Source organism: Euprymna scolopes, chromosome 36 (assembly GCF_053919585.1).
Source record: "Euprymna scolopes isolate OS-2025 chromosome 36, ASM5391958v1, whole genome shotgun sequence".
NCBI lineage: Eukaryota > Metazoa > Mollusca > Cephalopoda > Sepiida > Sepiolidae > Euprymna > Euprymna scolopes.
The window spans coordinates 57341501-57367844 of record NC_136517.1 but is presented as its reverse complement, the minus strand read 5'-3'; the positions used below and the strand labels follow the sequence as shown (position 1 = coordinate 57367844).

At 30.8% G+C, this 26344-nt stretch overlaps 1 protein-coding gene across 45 annotated transcripts in view; it reads left to right on the top strand.

Moving 5' to 3' along the window:
- The window catches only part of LOC145260523 (MAP/microtubule affinity-regulating kinase 3-like), a 416290-nt gene that overhangs the window by 242824 nt on the left and 147122 nt on the right, over window positions 1–26344 (top strand). For all 45 annotated transcript variants that reach the window (XR_013864311.1, XR_013864310.1, XM_080118715.1 and 42 more), the window contains exon 6: window positions 21119–21189. Coding sequence is in view for 43 of the 45 variants with exons in the window: in XM_080118715.1 (XP_079974841.1) it covers window positions 21119–21189 (71 nt within the window). In the remaining 2 variants the exon portion in view is untranslated. The remainder of the gene's footprint in view (window positions 1–21118; window positions 21190–26344) is intronic.

Genomic DNA, 26344 nt, shown 5'->3' with positions numbered 1-26344 from the left:
GTTTTGATCAGAAGTGAAAAAATGATGAGTTTAAATTGATTGAAAATCGTGTTGCATACATAAAACATCTAAATATATAACATAAGTAGTACACTCAAATTAATGCTGAATATTTTATTTCAATTTGTGAAATAACTATACCATGTATTACGTTTTGAAGGCATATTTTAAACTTTATAATATTTTAATAATTGAACATAAACCAATTTTTGTAATATCTTTATTAATAAAAAAAGACATAGCTTTTATGCAATCAGAAATTGAAGTTGATGACAAATGGGGATCACTTAATATGAATAAAAAGATGCTGTGTAAGACTTTAAGAAAAATATTGTACTTGTATGTTTTAATTTGGTTCACTCTATCATGTGATCAGATTAAAAAAAATATATAGAGAAATAAAAATATTTTTGCAATTTCCAAATAAACTTCTGATTAAATAAAAAGTATCCATTTTTTTTATAGATTTTATTTTAAAAATTAAATATAAAACACGACTTCTGTTTGTTCTAATAACACTAGTTGAGTGCTGAAAGTTGTCGGTGTCGTCTCTACATGGATCACTAGAGAGTTTTAAGTCTTATAACACTTTACTCCTTTCATCACGCCAACCTCATCAGTATCTCTTCTATACTGGACATTTATAACTTTAGGGCTTTGCACAAACTCTCCTGGCTTACTGATAAAATGGCAGTGAATTGAGAGACAGCTACATCTGCCATAAACATTCATAGACTCCTTCAACACTTTTCTCTTGCATGTTTCCAAAACCTTATGCTCTAAAGCCTGCGATTATTTTTGCCATAACTTCTAGCCATTTGTCAAAGAGCCTTTCAATATTGTTAGAATCTCGATGTCTGAATCAAAATCTTGCCAGATATTTGTGTCCACAGTTGCAGGCTATTTGATCTTTTTTTTTTTTTTTTTTTTTTAATAAATGTATTCTGTTTTGTTGCTGGACAAATTGACCTCTACTTGGAAGGACTGGGTTCTGTGGTGAGTTTCCTGGCCCTGCTCTTTCTGAATCTTCTGTATGTTCAGTCAATGTTTAGTCAATATGTGCTTTACATTTCATTTTTGTTTGTATCTTTAGGCTGCGTATATTTTTACATTTTGTGTTGCAAGGGCATGTCAAACTCATCAGTTATAGTGATACATGGTTTAATTAAAAAAAAAAAAAGCACATTTTGATTTTTTGATTTTATTTTTTTTCCACAAATAATCAAAGTACATATAATCTCTATTCCAAACACATGTTGCAATATTGCATTGTTTACTAATGAACCGAAAACAAAAACACAGTGTAAAAGTGTTAGGTAACAGCCATGGCATGTATAAGTTAGTATACCTACCTATTGATAATTTAGGTCAATTTTGTCTTAACAATTTTACTCTAACACAGAGGATTAATTCAATAGAAGATTTATTAGTTTAAACAGAGTGAACAATCACAGAAAACCAGAGAGAAATATACTTAAAAACATTAAGAGAGAGTAAGAGACAGCACACTAGTTAATTAACATCATGCATCTACTCCAACTCTCAATGGAGTTTTTGGGATGCTGACTGTTTTGTCTTTGCCTCACTCAGGTGTCTGGCTGAAAAGAGAAAGAATTTCCTCAGTATAGAAATTATATGGTTTTGTTTAATCTGTTTGCTAAGCCCAATTTTTGAATCCAAATCTGTCAGTCATTCTCTCCATTGGACCTTGTAGTTTAAAGTTTATATAAACTAGTGTACACCCTCGATTAAAATAATCCCTCAAAAATAAGCTTTGCTCATGTTTGCACTAATTTATAAAATCATATGATTATGTAAAAAATGTCTTTTATATAAAAACTAGGCTTTTTAGTCTGTTAAAAATTGGCAAAAGTTATAACATGTTCTTAAAATGGGTGCTTTATACCAAATTAATTATTGAATATGATTAAATCTGAGCTCATTTTGTCATTAAATACTAATCCTATTAATTCCTAACGTTGCAAAGAGCAGATATCATAATACTTAGTTTGCTGCACCTTATCATAGGTCTATACAAAATTTCAGCCACAGCCATCCAGTAGTTCATGAACATTTTTACAGTAATATAGTATTGTGACTAATCACTATTTATGTATAAATAAATGCACCTTGGTCTTTTTATGATGAAAAATGAATACAAATTTATGAATCAATTTTTTCTTTTTCAATTTTTTGAAGTTAAAATATACAATGTTTTTGAACCACAGAAAATAGAATTTGTAGAAAAATTAATTTTTAAGACATTTTCTTTTGATTTAATTAAAAATGAAAAGTTTAACTGAATTAGCTAAATAAAACGGTTTTGTTTCCTTCCATACATCAAAATTACAATAGGAAATTTGCGTTTCTGAAATTTTCTTTTATTCTTTGTTTTATGGAAACATTTCCAAAATTTGCTTATCCTGTTTTTGATTGTCTGTTTTCTAATTTAAATCAGAATACATATAAAAGTATAGGTGTACTTTTATGACCAAATAGTTAATAAAAAGCGGAGAATTGGCAACTTGGAGAATTGGAGGGAGGGGAGGTTTTTTTTTTTTTTTTTTTTTTGGCTTTTCTTTGTTTACTCATAGTATTTTAATCCATATTAATAAACATGAAACTGCCTGAGTTTTTGACTTTGTGAATCTGTATACCCTCTCCCAAAAACACAAGACTGAGTCTACATCTATATTCGGACTATCTTAACAGTTTAATCAACATTATACAACACCTATCTTTATTATTGACCCTACTAAACTCATCTTGCTTGTTGTATCAATAAGGTTTGGTGTAAAGTAATCTCGGGCCATCTTCAGGTCTATCTTTTCAAACTTAGAAACCTACCAGTTGGACTTAGGAACCTCTTCACAAAAGTAGATTGTCCACATCCCATCAGACATGATAGGTAGAAATGTTAATTTATTAGTTTTTATCACCTGGACCTACAACTTCAAAAAGGCTTCACTTAGAACTGATTTTTAACCAACGCCATTAACCATGTTCCCAAATTTTCAACATGGACCCGTGGCATAATGAGAAATATAATAATGGAAGTTTAGAGGGTAGAATCAGTATTTTCGTTAAATGTTTATTGGAAACAAAATAGTTTAGTAATTCATTTGAAATTTTATTAGATTTCATTTTTTCTTTTTTTTTAATTTTAGATATTTAAATTCCTTTAAAGTTGTGTTGAATCTCGTGCTCAAATAAACAAAAATTACACTTAATTTCTTCAACATTCAAAGAATTCTTCCACTTGGACAACGCCATGTAATTGTGCTAATTTTGTTTTAATCAGTTTGCTACTCTACATCTGATGATTAATTTCAATGTATGTTTTTAAAAGAAAAGTTTTATTTAAAAAAAAAAAAAAAATTTAATATTCTGTATAACTACTGCAGTATACTGACATCCATTTTCTTTATACAGTGTGTGTGTAATACTTTTTCACAAACATCCTCTTCACCATACTTCCTCTTTCTCACAGAAAAGACATACCGAGTCTATCTCTGCTCCATCATTATTTTCATGGCAGGTGCTCAACTGAGATTTTATCTATTGCTCCCCTCCCCTCCCAAAGAACATTCACAACAGCCACTTCTTACTACAACTGCTAACAATTTTCGTTTATCTCTGTATCTAAAATTAAATGTAAATTTCAGTAGAAGAGTTTCTTTCGAAGAACTGCCCATTTGTGGAACACACTATCACTGGCTGCCTTCCAACTAACTATAACATGGCTGTTTTCAAATTTGTGATCAAGCTCCTATTGACCCATCAACTCAAATAAACACTGTCCAAGTTCCACCATTAACGGCCACCTAACACTTATTAATCCTTATCCTCGAATGACCTTAATGCCTTTTTTTTTTTTTTTTTTTTATTAGCTGGGATCTTCCCCTAATAGTAAAAACATTCTTAATTAGATTCTAGTCTCATTATTTAAAAAAAAAAAAAAAAATTGATCAAAAATTTATTTAAAATCACAATTTTTATTAAAGACTATACAGTATATAAATTATATAAATTAAAGTTTTGGTTTTACTTAAAAAATTTATTTTCAAAATGTTTTTTATTAAATCAGTATAAAATATTTTAAGTTGAGATTATTTATTTTTTTTTTTTTTATAAAATATACATTTGGTAAGTTGTTTTGACCAACAGTGGAAATGATAAAATTCACTATGAAATCTTTTGTTACTATTTAAAATTCTATTTTAAAAAAAAACAAAAAAAAAACATAATTATTGCAAATTTTGCCAACACTTTTTCACTTCATTTGCATCTGCTAATAAAAATGCAGAAAATAATGGTTTTTATTAACAAAAAACGATGACAATGCATATTCTTGACTCTTTCATTATGATATTGATCTAAATAAGACATTCATTATCGTAAACAACTGAAAAGCATCTTGTGCTCCTCTTCCTTTCCTGTTGTTCTTAGATTAAGTTTTCCTTCGTTAAAAATGATGTAAGTGCAAAAGTAGAACTTTTTACTATCATTGACATAATTTTCGGTTGAAGAACAAGAAAAGACATTAATAATTTGATTCAGACTAGCCGATATTTTGCTTTTCTCCATCCCTTTCACTCTTGGAAATATATTTTATTTTGCTTTATCTTTTTATCTTAAAATACTTATTCTGGCTAAGGAAACTAGCAGACATTTTACCTTGCTCACTGCAACAAATTAGAGCAAAACTATGGTGCAATTATGCTGCATTCTCTTTCTTGAGTTCTTCAAATAATATATATATATATATATATATATATATATATATATATATATATATATATATACACACACACACACATACATACACTTGTAACCAAATTAAATATTGAAATGCTCATATCTTTGGTTCTATGGAATGAAACTATTATAGTAGAAAATAATTATATATATATATATATATATATATAATATAATATAATTTTAAATTATTTGAGACTTTTAACATGTCTGTGATTCCCACCTTTACAGTACACATTTTTCTTTACTGTTTAGTCAATTAGCATAAAGTACAAAAACAAACTTTAAAAGTTCTTATTTCACACAATAATTTGATAAAATAAATCACCAAAATTTATCAACATTTTTTTCTTTTACTTCTGGTTAACTTGGGCTAGTTCAGTAATAAAAAAAAATGAGTCGGTGTTGCCATATGTACACATCTATAATAATAATAAATAATAATAATAATAATAATAATAATAATAATAGAAATCTGAAATAAAGCAAAACTTTACTGCTGCCAATAAAGGCTTAATTTTAAGGGTCATTTTGATGAATTATTTTCGTATTTTATGTTTGACTTCACCCACCACCCTTTTTCATGTGTCTAGCAAGTAGAGACTTGAAAAAATGTTATTTTTGTATCACTCTGATCTTATGTCAATTTGCATAGACAACAAAATATAATTATATGTACATATGTCTCAACAACGGAGCCAGTTTTATTCATAAATCCTTTCCATAAAATACAGAAGCCTGTTAGTTGCTATCAATGATTTTTTTTTTATTATTACATTCCATTAGGCAGCCATTTAAAAAAGAAAATTGTACTTTATTTCTAACTAGCTATACCGATCAGGCATTGCCCAAGATGCAGTGAAATAATTTTACTTTATAATTTTTTTTTTTTTTGTGAGCACATCTTAAAACTTAAGGTAAACCACTATTATATTCTTCAATTTAAAATAGGTTATCCTCCTTTATTTTTTGGGTGATTATTTAAAAATGTTTCATATTAGCAGGCGTCTGGGCCAGACTAAGTAATTTTTAAAAATGAATTCTAGCTAAGAACATTATTATATTACTAATAATATGGTACAACAATAAAAAATGAAAATTAGCTAATCAGAAGGAAGTTTGGTTTTGCAATATTTTTTGTTATGGATTGCAATACGTATGTATGAAGGCAAAACCGAAAGAAGTATAGACATTCGCTGAAATAGGAGGGGGGGGGGTGTCAACAAAAATTGTTATTGTGGATCGGTTCTTTCCTTTGATCATTGGGATGCAACCAACCAGCATGTAATTTAACACATATTCGTTTAAAGTGTGAATTTGTTGAGGATATATATTTTTAAAAAAATCTACATTTATTTGATGTACCTTGTGTATAACTAACCACTATATATATAAAAAAAAAAAAAAAAAAAAAAATTGACCATTTACCCCCCTCCCCCCTCGGGCCTTTACTGTTGTTACTTTTTTTTTTTTTGTACATTACTCATGCTAAACTGTGGAGAAAATGTCTACTTATGTACTAACACAGTAAAAGCCTTTTTTCTTCATTTTAGTGGAGCTGCTGCTTCTTTATGGGTTTAATTTCCTTTGCTTTTAAGTAAGACTAACTTCCCATTTCCTGTGGCTTGTTGTCTGCTTTTTTTTTTTTTTTTTTATGTCAGCCACTTTGCATATGATTTCACCAACACTATATTTCTTGGATAACAACTTCAATTTAAAAAAGGCAACCTCATGATAACACTCGCTGCTTTATTTATTTTTTTATAAACCTTATTTTTTCTTTTTTAAAATAAACATGCTTCAGTGCACACTCTTCATCAAAAATAACAACAGAAAATGTTAGTGTGCACACTAATATTCTATGTTCATATAAAATAACGTTTCACTCAGTGAAGTTAAAAAGTAAAGAAACTTCTAAAATTGGAAAATTAAAAATAAAATATGAATAAAACAAAAAGAATATATCAATCGGCATAGAAAGAATGCAAGTGGAGGAAATCTCATAGGAATAGTGAAGGAGTGTTAAAAAAATTCATTTTAGATGATCGGGGAGTTACCAGACCCTCTATTAGCTTTTTTAGTTCCCTACTCAAAATAGTTTTATCTGGCAAAATTTTTACCCATTAAATTTTGTGTGATGGAACAAATAAATACTTGTGTATACATGTGTGTGTGTGTGTGTGTGTATGGAGAGAGTAATTTTCCTAATTTATACAAACACTACCGGGGGGGGGGGGTACCCGGCGTTGCCCGGGTTTTTGTAGGTGTGTGTGTGTGTGTGTGTGTGTGTATGGTGTTGAATAAAAAAGAACTGGGGGGTGGGAGTAGGATCGAACCCGAAGCCCTGAGGCGAAGTTTGAAAATAAAATCGGCCAGCCAGAATGAGTTAGTGAAAGATGTTTGAATTTATTTAAGAACGAAATTGACAGGTGCACGTCTGGAAGTCGTCGAGCGTTACGACGACGACGTAAGTTTGTTTGTTATAAGCGAAGTAAAAAAAGAAAACGTTAACACTTAAGCGGGGGGGGGGACACACAAAAAAAACTAACATAAGGCAAACGAACGATGAAAACAAAAACAAACACATGAAAAATGGCTTCAATAAGCCTTTTTCGATATTAAAATTTAAAAAATCAGGGGGTACCTGGGTGATTTTGGGTGTCACTAATAATAAGCGAAGTATATATAAAAAAAATTTAAAAAAAAAAAGCAGAAAAACGAAACACTGGTTCAATATTTAAATTTAAAAAATCGGGGGGGGAAAAAAAAAAAAATCTCACACCACGATTCGAACCCAAAACGTTTAGATAATGAACCAAGGCCTTAACCAACTGAGCTAAGGCGCGACGTTCATGAAATTTGTTTGGTTTTTCAACTATTTAAAGTAAATCAGGTCACGACGTCATCTGACGCATGCGTAGAATCGGTCATTGTCATGAGAGGACCGTTTTTGTTTCTCCCCCACCCCACCCCCCCGTCGAAAATTGTCGATTTTTGGGTGAAAAAGTTAACGTTTTTGGCCAATTTTTTGATATTTTTCGAGCAAAGGATGGAGCTTCGATGTGATACAGAGTTTGTGAATTTTCGTCGCGTCTTTTTTTTTTTTTTTTAGCAGACATCCAAACATACACACAAACATACATTTTCACTTTTATATATATACATATGCATACATGTTTCAACCGATTTCTTTCGAAATCCAGCATCCTCAGTCCTCAAGTCTCAACTGGTTTAAAATATGAATGTACAGAGTTCTTTTCTCAAACTTTTTGGTTGCCCGACAAAGATTGGACCTAGTAATTCAATTCTGTTAGTTTGTTTGCACTTTTCTCAATAACCACTCCTTAGATTTTTTATTTTTTTTTGGGGGGGGGGGAATTTTGCACAAAGTCATGGAGAAAGTAAATTTTTGCCAGAACAGATTTTCCAGGATAACTGGTTCCCTATAATATAATAATAGGCAATCAATAATTCACCTGCTATCCAGTATGTTACTTGCATGGCAACTGATAAAGCTATACTGTTTGCTCAGCAGTTCACTTTAAAACTAACCTTGAAATTCTCAAACTATTGTCTCACAGTTTCCCACTATATACAGAAGCCAAACTTAATAACCCTCCCTTTCCATGTTTTGGATACTATAAAAATCTTGACACCTCCGAAGCATGTGGGCCTGATCTGATTTCTGCTTTACTAAATTAAAAAAATGCTTTGCTGAGCTGACTCCTGTCCTCTCCAAACTCTAGAACAAATGCTGTCGAATCTTGCTTCTCAGACAGCTAGAAAATTGTTTTAATTGTACTAGTATTAAAAATTTCTAATGATAAAAACTGACCTACAAAACTATCTCCCCATCAGTTTCCGCTCACTTTTGATTAAAATCTTTGACTCCTTGAGCAATTTAATGATAGTTTACCATCTTGTAAATGCTAAACTTTCCAACCAGTAGTATGAATTTAGGCAAGTCGGTTTTATTGCGGATATCGTAAGTTATTTCTTAATGCATATACCAGATAAATCATGTGAAACATTTGACAAGGTTTAACATGAAGGTCTTCTGAGCATTAATTTGTACAGAGTTACTGGACAAATATTTAATATAATCAGACCCTTCTTAGCTAAAAGAAAGATACACTTTGTTTTTGATGACCGCACATGTAAACAATATGACATTAATGAGAGTATGCCCCAGAGATCGATCCTTGGGGACAAAAATGGATGATTACATTCGATGCTACTAAAACAAAACTCTTTTCCTTTAATAATTATAAGAATTCTTTCTAAACTGCTGATTGCCATGGCACCCTACCTAATAGAGTACAATATTTAAATTCTTCAATCTAATGTCCACAGTTAATATGAATTAGAACAGATACATGGAAGATACTGCAAGTCTGCTACAAAGAAAGTGGTTTCCTTCTACCTGGCTAAATATGAATTATTGTGCTATTGCTAGGTAAAAAATGTCTGTTTATAAGAGAAGTCTTCAGTGTTTTGTCTACAATATCTAAATGAAGAATTCATATACACCAAAAGTTCACTTAAAACATTGTAATATCCTGCATATTTCATATTAAATGTAAAGGAGCTCTTCAAATATTTTCTATAAACAAAAGCAAAAATCATATACACCAAACACTTATAATAATGATCATAATAATATAATAATTTGCAACACTCTAAAAAATTCCAACAATACAAAACGACACAAACCATTAAAAAAAACATTAAAAGCAACGATACATTTTTCAAAAAACGACACACATAATGCAGGTATATATACTATCCCATGCAATAATTGCCATTTGATAGACAGTAGTCAACCTCAACACGAACTAATGAAAAGGCTTGGTGAACACTAAAGATATAATAACAATTGCCTAAATGCACTATTTTCTCATGCATTACAACATGATCATTCTTTTAACTTCAGATAAACTATATTCATTATTTCATTTTAAATAAATTTCAGAAAAGACTTGTATCAGCATTTATTATAAACAATTTAATCTCGGTTGTGGTCTAAACCTGAAATCAAACTTGATATTAAAATTTGCCTCTATTAAGTTCTTATCTGCACCGTTCTACTGTACAACTGAAAACTGGCAGAAAAAACCCCACAAAAGTTTGAGGTGTTTGAACATTACTGTTTACGCCACGTCTTTGTGTTCACTGGTAAATGCTGTTGTTTGTTCTTGCTGTAACATATCCTCTTTACAACAAGCTCTCTTCATGAGACATCTTTGTTGGTTCAGTTACACTTTTTGTCATCCAGTTGGTTTCATCCAAAAAACCATTGATCCAGCTCTTCCTCAGAGTTGGAAAAAATGATATGGAGGCCAGTTGAAAACATGACTCGGATCTGTATCCTGTTTCACCTTCCTGATTTTGGGTCCACACCTTTATGATGTCCACCACTGGAACAGAGATTGGCTAATGCTTGTAGCTGCTTTTACGGTGAACTGTCACCCTGGTCAGCATTAGTTCAGTACACAGTAAATTCTCTGAATGGAGCCAGTCCAACTGCTCCAAGGTGAATGCCAAAACAAGGCAAGAAGACTAACATAATAAAAACCAAAAAAAACAAAAAACTCCTTCCATTTCATAAGTGTATCACACATTTTCAATTCTAATAGCTATGGTTTGTTCGAAGAAAGAACAAAAACGTTCTTTTCATGCGTGTGTGTGTGTGTGTGTGTGTGTGTGTGTGTGTGTGTGTGTGTGTGTGTGTGTGTGTGTGTGTGTGTGTGTGTGTATGTGTGTATCGCTCTAGAATATTTGAATTCTAACAATTGTTTCATTTTAAATCTAAAATAAAAACGTTATTTTCACGTCATAAATGCACTAGATATTTTCAAATATTGAACTTGCCTGTTATTGCTTCAATCATTTAGAAATGAACATAAAACGTTAATGAACATATAAATAACTAGCGGGGGAAGGAGGGGCTTTGCCCAGTCGTAAAATATACTTAAATATGTTTTTATTTGCCTACATTTCGTATATATTATTATAGTGAGTAAAAAAGAAAAAAAAAATATTTGGTGCCATCAGCTAGAATCAAAACCGAAAGCAAAACTAGAATTCAAAGCTGGTGACGATACCACTGTACCAATGTGGCACGCATATGAATTGATTAAAAATAAACTAAGATGAATGTACAAAATGTATAAAGATTTTTAAAAATTTTGACCCCTTAAAATATTTTAACTGGCTTAAGACCCATTAAAGAACAACCCATAAAAATCCAATCATTTGAAGCCCCTGGCACCACTCTGCAACTTTTAATTTCAGAAGAAATAGTTTGCCCTATATTTTCCAGGAATAAAAGTTGTTTGGATTGAATAATTATTACCATGAGTCAATTACCATTGAAAGAATAGATGAGTTCTTTGGTTAGTAAATGTAAAACAGTTGAGGTAGCAGGGTTATCAGCAGAGTAAGATCAAGGAAAACATGGGTGGAAGTGATAAGTGGTCTTGCGAAATAGCAATAGATCTGCCCAGAGAAAGGTTAATTTGAAAATCAATTTCTAAAAGTCACCCACCCAAAACATGCCAGCATGTAAAACGGACATTAAACTCAAGATGATAATAGATACCTTGTAATCATACCATAGAAAAGTTTTGTTTAATCTTGTTATAGGACTTTATTATAAATAGAATGAAGTAAAACCTTATCCGTGTTTATTTTAGTTAGACCTAAATGTAAACCTAACAATATTCTAATAGAAAACCAATATCGGCATTGGCTTTCTATTGTAAATTTTACTTTTTATTACATTTTCACCCCAAACAAGGCATAGTGCCACTTTGATGTACTATTAGGGACATAAGTTGCAGGGATACTATGTAGGGAGTTGAGCAGCGAGATATCTGTTCACATTACACATGAACTTCTGAATGTCAATATGGTTGGGGAAACAGGAACCCAGAAAGGAATTCCAAAGTCTTGCAGTGGTGGGGAAGAAACTATTAAGAGTAGAAGGCTTTCTTGCATCTATGGATCTCTACTGTGTAGGGGTGGGATTTTGCTGCTTGTCAGGTTTGTCAAGATGGTACGAGGGCTTGTAGTTCGTTAGAGCATCCATAATTAAAATACTTGTAAAACAGGCAGAGGGATGCAACTTGAGAAAAGTTGTTTTATCTTTCAATTTTTTTTAATTGAATCAGACAGACACCAAATTTCTAAGATATATAAATATAAAATATCTTGTATAAATAATATTCCTTTTTATTATAATGGAAGTATTTTCTTTTACCTGCTTTTATATACTAAGATATTTTTGCTTCAATACGAAAATACTATTCTCGTTTTGAGTGTCATTTGCAAAATTTTTCAGTTTCAGGAATCTACACATAATTTTAAATGAAATCACCAGGAGTAGCTTGCCTTCTTTCCATCAGCCATTATTGAAAAGAAGTCCTAAGTAATTCACAATTTTTAATGTCGCCCACACTGAAAATTAAACTTTCAATCTATTAAAGAATAAAACCTACAACTGAATGCTACTAAGTACTTCATCCACTATGCCACAGGTTCTTGCAGATTCCTGCATTCAACAAAGATTCTGCAGTTTAAGATATACTTGAAAAAGGTCAGAGGTTACATCGGCTGAAATATTGTGCAAATAACATTGAAAATGAAAAAAGTAGTTTGAATAATCCAAATATCAAAAAGATGTTTAGGTAAAATTTATATTTTTGACATTTTTGTTGACAAAATGCAAACGAAGGTGAAAGGATATTTTAAAAATAATCTTTATGTAACTTTGTTTGTTATTCCACCTATGCTTTTAAAGAAGTATTTTATTGATTATTGCTGGTGTGTGGACTATAAAAACAATGTCTTTGCAATTATTTTTTTATATAAAGATATTTGTAAAGAGCATTTTTAAAATTAAAATTATTGTACCATTTTGTTTGGCTAAAATTTATGCCGACAGAAGTTTTTGCAAGTAATGACCCCCCCCCTCCACCCCACCTACAATAAAAATAAATTCTATTTTTATTTTTTGCAAGTGTTTTTTTTTTCTCCTTAAGACCACTTATTTATATCATAACTAGCCTGGGTGTCCAACATTGCCCAGGTGTTTCGCGGTGCATGTTTAGCAAAAAGAAAAAAAAAAGTGGTTGTAGGCAGGCAGGCTCGAACCTGTACTGTGAAGGTGGAAAAGAACGTGAAAAAACAAACAACCGGAAGTGGCGAAGGTTTAAATTAAGGCTAGTCAATTGAAAAGTCGGGATGACTTTCGAAAATATCTGCAAAAAAAGCGACCCCTTCTTGTAGAAAAGTGCCCAGTTGAAGGTGAAGGAATTAATGTTTTTAGCAAATTTTTCGATATTTGTTCTCCGAAGGGTTGAGTTTCAAAACGATACCAATCTCGTGAAAATCTGTCACCTCAGTCGGAAATTTTAGACACACATACATACATACATACATACATCTAAACAGACAAGTGAGATTTATATAATAGATGACTGATTAAAAATCAGAAAAAAGAAAACAAGATCTTTTTACATGTTACATTGCATTAGAATAATGGCTACCCATAGTATATACCAAATCTGTTTTCGTGTGAAGTATTTACTAAAGTCCAACCTACCATCCGGTAAACTTAGTGTTTGTATATATTATGACCTGGAGGGAAGGGAGGAGGCTTTTTATTTTTTATTTTTACCTAAATAAATGATGCAGGTTAGGTAAAGAAAGCTGCCTGAACTTTTCTGTCTTTTTAAGGAAGTATTCTGACTGATTAACTTACAAATCATGCAACTAAGATTGTATGCATTAGCTTTAATTTCTGATTTAATTCTCCGTTCATATCTGCCTTGGAGAAGGGTAGTCCTAGGTATGATTCTAAAGTATCCTTTGGTGAGACCCCAATTTGAAAGTTTATGGAGTGTAAAGGCACCCCTTTGTTACCACTATTCCCAGATCTACAAGGGAGTCAGTACTTATCAAGGTCTGAATGCTACTCAAGGATAAGGGTTAATGAGTGTCAGGTGGCCAGTAAGACAACTCTAATAATCAGTAGTGATAGAAATTGGGTAGAATTTGATTAAGGGGATGGCTCAATAAAAACTTGTTTAGATTGAACTTCAAAGCTACCATTTTGTAGTCAGCTGGGAAGCAGCCCTGCAATATAAAGTTCCACAGGTGGGTAGTTCTAGGAAAGAAACTTTGCTCATTAAATTTGCGTTTAGCTTTAGGCACGGATAGAGAGTAGGGGAAATTGTTAACAGTGGTTGTAGTTAAACTAGTTCTTGTTTTGTAATGTTTTATGGGGGAGGGATAGACTGCAACAAAGTTGTGCACCTGCCAAAATAATGATAGAGCAGAGGTTTCTTCTGTGAGAAAAAGTTTGTAAGGTGAAGAAAAAGCTTTAATAGAAACTATATTTACAAAATATATGCATATAAAACCAATTAATCTACAAACTAATCATATGCAAAACACATGTATGGTTTGAGCATAAAATGACTATGATGTGACATATCGTAAAATCCAACAATCAATCGCTCGTTGGCCTGAAGTTTTTTTTTTTAAATTTCTCAAACCATTTCCTTTTTTGAACGTCACAGGAAGTAAACGATGTTAGTTGATTTTACGACACCACCAAATTGTGTTCCATGTTTTCTTGTTTGTTTCATTTTATGTTCATAAATAGACATTTATTTTAAAAATAAGAAATGTAAATATTTCTTTGAAAAAATGTAAATATTTAATGTAAAAAAAATGTAACTATTTACTGTAAAAAAAATATTTAATATTTATTTGTGGAAAATCAGTTTACAAATATTTTTCTATTTAAAAGAAAGTTTTTGTCAAAAAATTGTGCAAAAATGAAACAAACAAGAAAATGTGGAACATAATTGGGAAGAGTTGCAAAATTAACCCGCGATGTATATTTCCTACCACATATAGTGACATTCAAGACAGGAAATGGCTAAAAAAACTTTATATGCTAGTTTGTCCAGGCAATTAATTACAAATTACTAATGGCATTGTATTTGTGAATTCTTCAATAAACTTTTTTTTATTTTATTTTATTTTTTTTTATGCCATTTAGATTTTAAGTAAATTTTATTTTCATGCTCTTGTCTTGTTCTAGTTGGGATGATCGTATTTCATGCTGTAGTCTGCAAAAATGAGATGCAGTTTGGTGCACATACTGCCAACCTGGTGCATAACAATTTAAGCATGATAAACTTACTATCTGTGCATTCCAGAAATGCATTTCAAACTTCCGCTTTAATTGTGTGCAATTTGGTCTTAAGGCACCGTTTTTATTCAAAATAAACAAATTCATTGCGGACAATAGTATTTTCTTTCCTATTACTTTTGTTCTGCAAGATTATCATGGCAACTTGTCAGTTTTGTTTGTGTTGATAATTTTAACAATATACAGCATGCATCAACACAGTAACATGCATAGATACTCCAGTTTATACTCGCTTAATAAAAAAAAGTTATGACATTTCCCTATATATTTCTATTACACTATTTCTTATTGGTTTATCACAGTATTGAGTAAGATATCTTTAATTCTTTGAGTGTGTGGAAGATCTAGATTGAGTGTGTTCAAAGTTACTCGACTGCTTGCAACATGACTGGTATGAACTCTTTGGATCCAACCACATGGGAAATAAGGCGTGAGATATTGTTTGTTGTTGTCCACCTCAGAGTTCGGAAGACACACAGCACATTAAATACTCGGAAGAGACTCACGTTTTTGTTTACTTTTTTTCTCCAAATTAGAATCTTTTGTTTTACAAACATCTGTTTGCAGAGTGAATCAACGTTTTCCTGTATATTTTAATCATACAGAATACATGCTTAAATATTCTTCAGTTTTGGGATTGAGTTAGGTTTTGAAAAGATATCCGTTTTTATTAGCTGTCATTTGCAAATAACTTAAGTGACCCATCTTTCAAGATTATCACATGCACTCGCTTTTACTCTCCGTCCCCACCCATTCTCTCTTTCTCTTATTCTCTCTCTCTCTCTCCTTATTAACAAAGACAGGAAAGAATACAAAGAATTTGGAAGAAATGGAAAAAAAGAAAGCCTTCATGTCAAACCTTGTTAAAAGCTTTGTATATATAAAGGACTACAGCTATAGCTTTCTCTGGCTTATCCAATGCATGGTATATGCATTCAGAGATGATGGTTAAAATATCCACAGTAGAATAGGCTTGCATAAATCCATAATATTGGTCAGAAAGAAGCTTAGCATTTACAAGATTAGTGCTTAATTGATTAACGACTCAGATTTTTGTGAAGGAGGAGAGAAAACTGATAGGGCGATACTTGAGCAGGTCAGTTCTTTCACCAGAATTCTTGAATGCTGGTACAATTGAGGCAATTTTCCAACTATCAGAGACGCAAGACTCTGCTAGGCATTTGTTAAAGAGTTTTCAGCCTAAAACATCTTGTTTGATGATAGCCCAAAACATTTTCAGTCTGGTTTAAGGAGGAAAGTCATGATCAGGTCATCACTTGTATGTCAGATGCCTAAACTGACTAAGGATGCTTAGGTAGCATAAACACTGAAGAAGTGATGTCCAACATAAAACAAATTCTTGTAGTAGTGAAAGACACAATTATTTCAGGGAATTACAGTAGATGGCAGGTATTACTTTTAGTTCTTCGCAAGTCTGTCCCTTCTTGACTTCTTCATTATGCTGTTAATGCCTCAAATAACTATAATGCTCCTCTCTGAAATACACCCAACCATGTGCTTGGTTAATCAAAGGTTATTCCTGTCCATCTTCAAATATTTCCTTGCCCATTTCGTACTCCTACTTTTGTGTCTTGGCATAAGAGGAGACATTTCCAGCGAATCTCACTGAAGTAAGGAATGACAGTTCTTGTAGATTTCAGTATGTCAGAACAACCAGCTGCGGTGAAAATGAACTTGCTTGATTTTTCCTGTTCACTACAGAACTGAACAAATAATATACCTCAATTGTCTATTAGATAGTCTTGGAAATTCTAGCATTTTTTTTTTTTTTTTTTTTTTTTTTTTTGTTTACCCTTGGTGATGGGTTTTGGAATTGTTTCAGTGTATATATGACCACCTATTTTGAGAGCAATGGCATCAGGAAAGGTACCTTTTTAAGGAATTCTTTGATTATAACTCTTTTTCATCGTCAGGTTATAACTTTGCACTATTATGTCTCTTTTACAAAGATTATAATGCTACTAAACTTTGTCTAGAATGCGTATTTCAATTTTGATCAAAATGCATTACATGATATTGATTCTAGAAAATGTCAAATTTAAGGCTTAAGCTTAAGGAGTCTTTAGAAGACATTAAAATTCAATAAATCTTAGTGTCTAATGACCATGAATAAAATTTAATGCAGATCTGAAATATTTGGATTTTTAAATGGGAGATTGTGGCCATATTATGCATTTACCATAACAACACTTTAAAATACTCCAAAGAAACTGAAATTTGGGGAGTGTGATATTAATTGTAAAAATCTCACAAGTTGTATGCATTTGAATTTTCACAAAGGTTTTCACTTCCTTTTTACTCCTTTTGTGTCAAATGAAACTAAATAAAACTAAATATAGCTCACGTTACTTATTCTTACTGTGTGTTCCAAAAATAATGGTCAGTTGATTAGTTTTAGGAGTATAGACATATATGCAATACATAAAAGTAAGTATGTTTGCGAGGTAGTTTTTGCAATTCTTTTCATGAGTACTATTGCTCCTATAATTACTGGAATGATGGAGATCTTCCTAAGATGCCAGTTTCTTTTCATGTTGTACAAAAGACCTTGATATTTTATCTTTTCCCTCTCAGTTCTGTTGAACCCAACATCATTGAGTACACTCTTCCACTAAGGTTGCTTCTTTTAACTTGTCTTGTATCATTGTCAGGTTTAATAGCTCTGTTTTCTAGGTATCTAGCTGTAAAAATTGCATAGTTATAGTGGATGGTGTATAACTTATTTCCAACTGTTCTTTCTGTAGGTACGGGCAAAACTAAATAAGGATAGGGGGACCTAGTTTTGAAAGCCGATTTATCATAATTGTTTTGTAGGTTTCCAACTACTTTTTGATTGTATTCGAAAGATTAAGGACTAAACTTAATTTCCCAAAGAAAAAAACTATTTGTACACATGAAAAAAAAAGTTATGAAAAATGTCATGGCGAGCTAATCAATTCACCTAAATTTTAAAGTTAAATATATTCATTGTAAAAATCCTTTTAGAGATAAATATTAGTTTTCTGGGTCTATTTCAAAGATAATTAGTAAAGTTCTAAGATATTGAATTGAATTTAAAAAAAAAAAAAAAAAATCTTGTTTGCACAAAAAATGGCTGAATTAGCCCCAAAACCGACTATTTTTGCCATTTGCAAAAGTGCAACAAACCGTACTTTTGGAAATACGGAATATACAGAGGCCCAGATTCTGAGACAGTCAAAAAGCTGTCTGAGAATGACATGTAATTAAAAGGAAGGAGGGGTGCTGCTCCCCCCCCCCCCCCGACATGTCCGTACATTTCTATTGTAAACATTTGTATAAATTTTACCATTAATTTAATTATTTTTCTATGTTCCTGTTTTTAAATTAATTTTTTTTTTTTTTTTTTTTTTTTTTTTTTTTTTATTATTGGTTAATATTATATAAAAATTATGTTACGCCGAAAGTTTCACATTCTTGTGAGCAAGGGAAATATTAAAATCTTACATATAAAAAATTATGCGAAACCTGTAATTTAAATTAAAAAAAAAGAGTAGAAATATTTTTTGCTATTATTATATTTTTTTGTGTGAAAATATTAAATAAACAATGCTTAATTCAATGATAATATCGGTAGTTTGAGAAATTCATTTTTCTTCGAGTTATATCAAATTCATTAATACAGACTTTAGGGGCTTTTATCGTCATGTTCCTGTAAAAATTAAATGATTTTTTTTTAATTGTTATATTTTAGGATGCTTTATAAAAAAAACAAATAAATTTCTGTAATTTTTGTTTTTACTACAGAAAACCTACAGAAAAGGTATGTTCTGTTTAAATAAAATAATGCATTTCCACAAAGATTTAAATAAAAATAATGGGTTCATTATATTCATGATCATTATTTGATAAATACTGAAAATTTCATTAAAATTGGTTAATTTCCTGATTTTTTTTTTTTTTTTTTTTTTTTTTTTTTTTTTTTTTTTTTAAGTAAAGGAAGGGGTCAAAATGTTTATTCATTTTGAGCATCGGCATTCATTTTGCACGTACCTATTTTTCTGGTATACATTCCCAGGACTGACTGCTATATTCGATTCAACGTTTTACAGATGGTCCAGTGTAGATGTTTATACACTTCATTGTGTCGCATTGTATAGTAGCCATTTCCTTAGAATCTTATAAAATTTGTTTTAATTTTCTTTTTTTGTTTGGGATGGGACATTCTACTCACTATTTCAATCAATTCAACTGAGAGATCTTTTTAAGAGTCTAACTGTTATTTTGAGTGCGATTGTTTTGTATTTTTCTTGCATGTGGTTCACTGGGTATATTCGCTAGGTAGTTTTTGAAATTGTTTTTCACAAGTCTGATTGCTCCTATAATTAGTGAAATGGAAATCTCAAGATTTCAGTTTTTCATATCATACATGACTGGCTAGGCTGACTAGTCTCAGCAGATGTCATGTTAACACTAGTATCACTCATTAATACAACATTCCATCCAAGTATTCAAGCAATATTTGTATATTGGATGAAGTGGCTTACTAGGTAAGCATATAAAAAAATACATCTGGATCAACAGAATTTGAGTAGTCGTTTCACATGTTCAACTTGCTTTATGAAATGCAAGTCACTTGCCAAACTGAAGAGTCATCCAAGATGCTATCAGGTGACAGATGAAAAACTCCTAAAATAAAAATAAATATTCAATTTTCTCGTTAAAGTGATGGTTTGAAAAAAAAAAAAAATAATAATCACCACCAAAAGACAAAGATTTTTATATTTTTTTTCTCATTTTGTGACTTTGCATCTATGAAGTTATCTTGTTGAATTTTCCAAGTCATACCCAAATAGCAATCTATCTTTAATATCTATTTGATTCAGATTGGTATGAATATACATTTTCTCTTACTCAGTAAACTAGAAGCATGAGCTTATGTACACTCAATAAAAATTAAAGTTATTACATTCCCCTATTTATTTCTTTTTGATTTATCACAAAAAGAGAACAATGGAAATGTTCAAAGTATTTCAAAATAATGTGAGTAATGTGTAGAGTTGATACCATTTTCTAAAATAATGGAGAAAGTGCTCATTTTATTTTCCGCTTAATTTTTGGATCCACATTGCGCTTTTTACATCAACAAGCTGTAAGCCCCAAAACATCTTATTCATTACCTAATGTATAGATATTTATGCATAATCACGTTGACTCAGCGGTTCTCACCAAATCATCAAACTTAAGCGATGATGTGCCTGGCCAATACCAGATGGGTGACCATTTGGAAATAGTAGGCGCTGTATATGCTTTCTGCTTATCTTGGCATTGTTTCCAGTCCTTAACTTGTATATACTTGCAACTGGAATTAAAACCATGCAGACTCGGGAGAGGTGTGGTTGAAGATTGCACATGTCTTACCACAAAAATTTCACGTGCAGATACTCTACCAAGACTAAACAGAGCTGCTTAGATATTTAAAGTGTATTTCTCAATAGATTTTAACTCCAAAATGATTCCTCGTGTAATAATATTTAAAAAAATAACACATTTTTAATGGCTGTACAGAATTTTTTTTTTTCTTACCATAGCCATGCCACTATTTAGTGACTTTGCTGAATATGCAAAGTTTTGTCATGATGATGACAACATCTGTTTTACATGCTGGCATGTGTTGGACAGCTTTTGGAAATTAATTTCCATTTTGCATATCTATTTTCGACGAGGTCCTTAATTATTCTACTCCCTTTCATTTTTTTCTTTAATCTACTAATGTCAACTGGTTCTTCTCCTGCAATTTTTCTGCATGTACTAATCCAATTCATCCATTCTTTCAATGTGACCAAACCAGCAAAGTTTCCTGTGCTACATGTATCTTACTTTTCTGATTTCCTCTTCTGATATTATCAGATCTAAGCCAGTGTAAGACTTACTTTACACATCCAGCGTATCATTCTCATATTATTTCTCTCAAAACAACACATATCCTCAACCGCTACTGACCAGGTTTTATTATCATGCATCACACCGAGTACACATGCCTGATAGATTTTATTTTTGCTTGACAGCAATAACTCTAACAATAAAATTGTAAATTGCTGTAGACAATATTTTAATGTTTTACAAAAGTAAATTTTATTTTTATTTTTTTTACAGGTGAAGTTTTTGATTATTTGGTAGCACATGGGCGTATGAAAGAAAAAGAAGCCAGAGCCAAATTTAGACAAGTGAGTTTAACATTTTTGTTTTGTCCTTATTGCCATATTTGATAGCATATTAGACCCTCTTCATCTCCATTTCAGCAGCACATACAAAGAGAAATTGGGGTTTGTCCAGAATTCCATCATATTAAACTATACAGTAAAATTTCTATGAAGTATGTACTTATGACAAAATGAAAATATCATATTCCAAAAATCACATAAGATGATTAAGTAGTTTTATTTTTAAATAATAAAATCAAATTTTATGAGTAACTGAAGAACAGCTGTCTTGTCTGCCATTTTGAAAACAATCTTAAAAAAGTGGAGGGGGGTAACTTGCAAGATTTATGTGGTATAGCATACAAATTCCCATGAATTAGTAATACCACACCATTTTTTTCTTTATATTGAATAAATTCAAATCAAGCATTATTGAAAAGAGCATAAAAAACAAAGAAATATCTTTTTTTTAAAAATCAGCCTGTTAGAACTGGAGTTAAGACCATTCAAAGTACCAAAAAATGTGTGGCTCACTGGACATTTTGCATTGAGTCAGTCCTATTCACATGCATATAAGCTTGTGACTGAAAAGGGTAGGAAATTTGCAAAAATTACCGACTAACTCATCTTTAAAAAGCTGTATCTTCAGATCTTTTTAAGATATGACGAAATTTTAAACATTATCATAATACCATGAAGGTTCAGTTGGCGTTATTTACAACCATCTCACTTGGTAACTTACAGACTAATTAGCATATTAATTTTATTTTAACAGCTTTAAGTAGAAGCATCTTAAAAACAGCTAAGAAAAATGGTAAGGCTTTATCATTATAGGTTATTATTCTGATGGACATTATCATTTGTCATTATAACATCATAAAAAATCTAAGATGGCGACAAGGAAATCCAAGATGGCCACTACAACACGATTCAAAAAAATTATTAACAAAATATGGCTTGTAGCATATCAAATTGAAGGAAATATTGTACAGATTACAATTGTTTTCAAGTACATTTAAACTAATTAGGATAATTAAATTTCATTTTAACGGCTTCAAGTTACTGTGACAATTATCGGGTGAGTTTCTACCACTATTTTGTATAATTTTTTATTTTTAAATCATTGTCGAAACTTCAAGAGACATTGCGGCCATTTTTTTCTTGTTCTTCTGTAACACTCGACACTACTTGATTTTTAAATAGAATAAACATGTACAACACCAAAAATTTATTGTGGTAGGTAGAATAATAACTTGCCTTTGGTAACATTTATTTATTGTTTCTGACCACTTTTTCATACCTTTGTGGATTATAAAACAAACCCAATAAAAGTTATTCTTTTACTTAACTGGATAAGTGGTTTGTGTGTTTTAACTCATTTAAAAGCGTGGTCATTGTTTGTCTATTCTTTTTCTAAGAATTTATTTAAAAAAAAAATATTCTTTTCCTGTCCATAACTTATGTTTTCTTAATAACAAAAATAAAAAGAATGCTTTATGTTCATAAGTTAGTTGATGAACACGTGGTTTACAGATGTTTTTTGCATGCATCACGACGCACAACAATTATCATATTTATATGCGTTTGTCACTATTTCTATCGACTTGTGCATAAGTTTTTATCCAATTCTTTTCAAATTTTAGGACAAAAGAAATTAATATATTCACTATTAAATAGCGTTTGAACACAGTTTCTATCTTTATGTATCGTTGTACTACAAAGTGTTAACTTTGAGATGTTTTATTTGCAACTTGAAAACCAAGAACAAAAAAAAGATTGTTCATTGTCGGCTATTCTTTTTCAAAGAATTTTTTTTTAAAAATATTCTTTTCCTATCCATAATTAAAAACTTATGTTTTCTTAATAATAACAAAAATAAAAAAAATACTTTGTTCATAAGTTAGTTGATGAACACGTGGTTTACAGATTCTTTTCAAATTTTAGGACAAGAGAAATTAATATATTCACTATTAAATAGCGTTTAAACACAGTTTCTCTTTACATATTTTTGTACTACAAAGCGTCAACTTTGAGATATTCTAACTTTGGACTGGAAAAAATGTGTTGTGTTCAAATTCTGAAGCAGAAACCATTCTTTTCTAATTAGCTATAAAAAAAAAAAAAAAAAACGAAAACTAGAAACGTTGTCGACGGGTACAACTTCCACTTCGAGTATTTATGTGAATACATCCTGACCGCTTATTTACAAAAAGTGATTTACCACCAGCAGGCATGCTATGGGGGGCATGTTTCGTCCTTAATAGTCAGATTTAAATAGATTACTTTGAATATACCATTTTAAAGTAAATTTTATTGTGAATCCAGTTATATAAGTTTTATTTTGATGGAGGTAGGAGAAATCTATTTATTACTGGTTTAAAGACTATGAGCGTCAAATTAAGTAGCAGTGTTCACCTTGTCCAGCGCTGAAAGTTATGGTTTCTGGTATTGAAAGTATAAGAAACTGAAATCTATTACTAGTACTGTTTAAAAATGAATATATTACAAGACTTCTTTGGTATTATTGTAGATTAACACCTGCTAAATCGTCTTTACCTGCCTCTCCGAAATATGTAATTTTTTGAGGCAATTACATATGAACACACTGAAAAACTGGGCAGAAATGAAAAAAGTGTGTGTGTATATATATATATATATTTTTTATTTTTATTTTTTATTACCGTTTTATTTGTTTGCCTACATATGTTTCAGATGTTGGACCATGTTTACAATCCAACGACAAGGCTGTTGGATTGTAAACATGGTCCAACATCTGCTGCATATGTAGCCAAACAGATAAAACGGTAATAAAAAAATAACACACATTTGTTCTGCAATAGTATTGAGCACTCTCTTCAAGTTTTTACTAATTACCAGTTTTACCAAATAAATATATATATATATATATATATATAATGTATGTAAAATAATTTTAGGGGCATTCTCACATTTTAGGGCAGTTAGCCAATGTTTTTTTTTTTCTATGAAAATAAATCCCATGCTTCTTTTTTTTTTTTTTTTTTTTTTTTTTTTATAATGATTGTATGCCTTTAAGATGGTTTGTGGGAGGAGGGAGGGGCATGCCACTTTGCCACTCGACCGTGGGGTTAGTGATAGGATTATGAAAGGGTTTTAATTTTGAAGTGGGTATCATTTGGATTTACAGTTAGTGGTAAACAAGATTTTTCGGGGTGAATCTTGTCTCAGATTTAAGGTTTAATGTTCAATAGGCTTGTCACTTGGAATTAGATTTAATGATAGCATGATTTTTTTATATATATACTAATTTTTCAGATTGAAAATCTATCAAAAGAATTTGGAGTACTAACTGCTTTAAAAGGTAATAATGACAGATTCCCTACAACCTCTTTCTCACAGAAGAGACGTTGCGGGCCTGTCTCTGCTTTATTGTTATTTTCATGGCAAGTGCTCGTCTGAATTTCAATTTATGGTCCCCCTTCACCAAACTTTCATGAGAAACGCTCGTTAAGCTGAAAACTATCAATAATTTCTCCTACTCTTTATCCGTGCCTAAACCTAAACATAGATTCCATGAATAAAGCTTTTTAGAACTGCACACCTGTGGAACTGTCTTCCATTTTCCTGCTTTCCAGCTGATTACAATAAGGTCGTCTTCAAGTCCAACATAAACAAGTTCTTGATGAGGCATTCCTCTTAAGTAATTCAATTTATCAAATTTACACTACTAACAATTCCTATGATATTGTCCCATTGAGTACTATACACTCTTTAACCCTTATCCTCGAGTGGCCTCTGGGCATTGATAAGTGGATCCTATGTATAAAAAAAGAAAAGAAAAAAAGTGGACAGATCATTATATATTAAATTTATATACGAAACTGATCTCCCTCTATTTTAAATTCTAAATTATTTTTGTTGTCAATTTTTTTTTTTGTCACTAAGTTTTTTATTGTACTTACATAATTTAAAATAACTTATTTTAATTAGCAGCTACAAAGTCATTAATTACTACAATTAAAGTTTTAAGATTGAGTATATTTGAAAACCAATATTTCTGGAAGGAACCAATATTATGTAAAGGAACTACAAACTGCATTAATTTTAAACAAAAGTTTTTCTTTTTCACCCCTCCTTCCCCCAAAGTTAAATTTTTGATATAAAACTAAACAACTCATACAGCTGCTGACTGACTAATAATTATTACTGCTACTATTCAAATTGTTCATGAAAAGTGTTTGATGTTATGCGGAAGAGGCTAATTAGAAACGGCTGGTACCAAAAGAGAAAGCACCGCAGAATTATCATTTTAATGTATAAAAATAATAAAAACATTAATTTACTTATCACCTGAGGTACGAAAAATATTTAATGTCATGCTGAAGTCGAATTTAAAAGACAAAACAAAAACTAATGGACCAGTTTATTTTTGTAGTCCAAGAATAAGTGAGATTCATGTTTTTTTTGTTTTTTTTTCTGATTGTTTTCTTAATTTCATGACAAAATTCCTCGTAGGGGAGAAGTATCCAACTTTTAAGCACCACGGGAGTTTTAAAAGAAAAAAATATTCAAAATGGTCGGTTTATATAGCTTAACATTTTCATCATTAATTTTAAAGAAACTTTTAAAGCATGTAAATTATATATTAAAATATGTGAAAAAACATTGATTTCTGAACAAAATGGTGGTCTTTTAAGAATCATAAAATACTTTCTTTTCAAATAATTTATCGGCTATATTTTCATCATATGTGCATATTCCAATATGCACATATGATATACAGGGTGTTTCAAAAGTCTTGGGAACATTACAACATATTTAAAATCGTTATGTTCCCAAGACTTTTGAAACACCCTGTATATGTATGTGTGTGTGTGTATTAGTGATGGAATGATTCCAATATTTTTCCAGATTCCAATACAATTAGCAATTCTGTCCTAAATTCTCAACTTTAATACAACTATAGATTCTGATTCTTTTAAAATAGTTAAATTATTATCTTTTTGCACTTTTTTATTTGAATTATATTTTTTACTAACCTGGAAATATAAAAAAAAAATTTTGATTACTAATCTTATTTTTTGTTTTTAAAATGACGTCCTGTGAAAACAATACACTGGATACTTTCATGATACTCTGAACTTTTATTGTTTTGAGTTGGATTTTTGGATTTCATTACCTCCCAATCACTCACTGGATT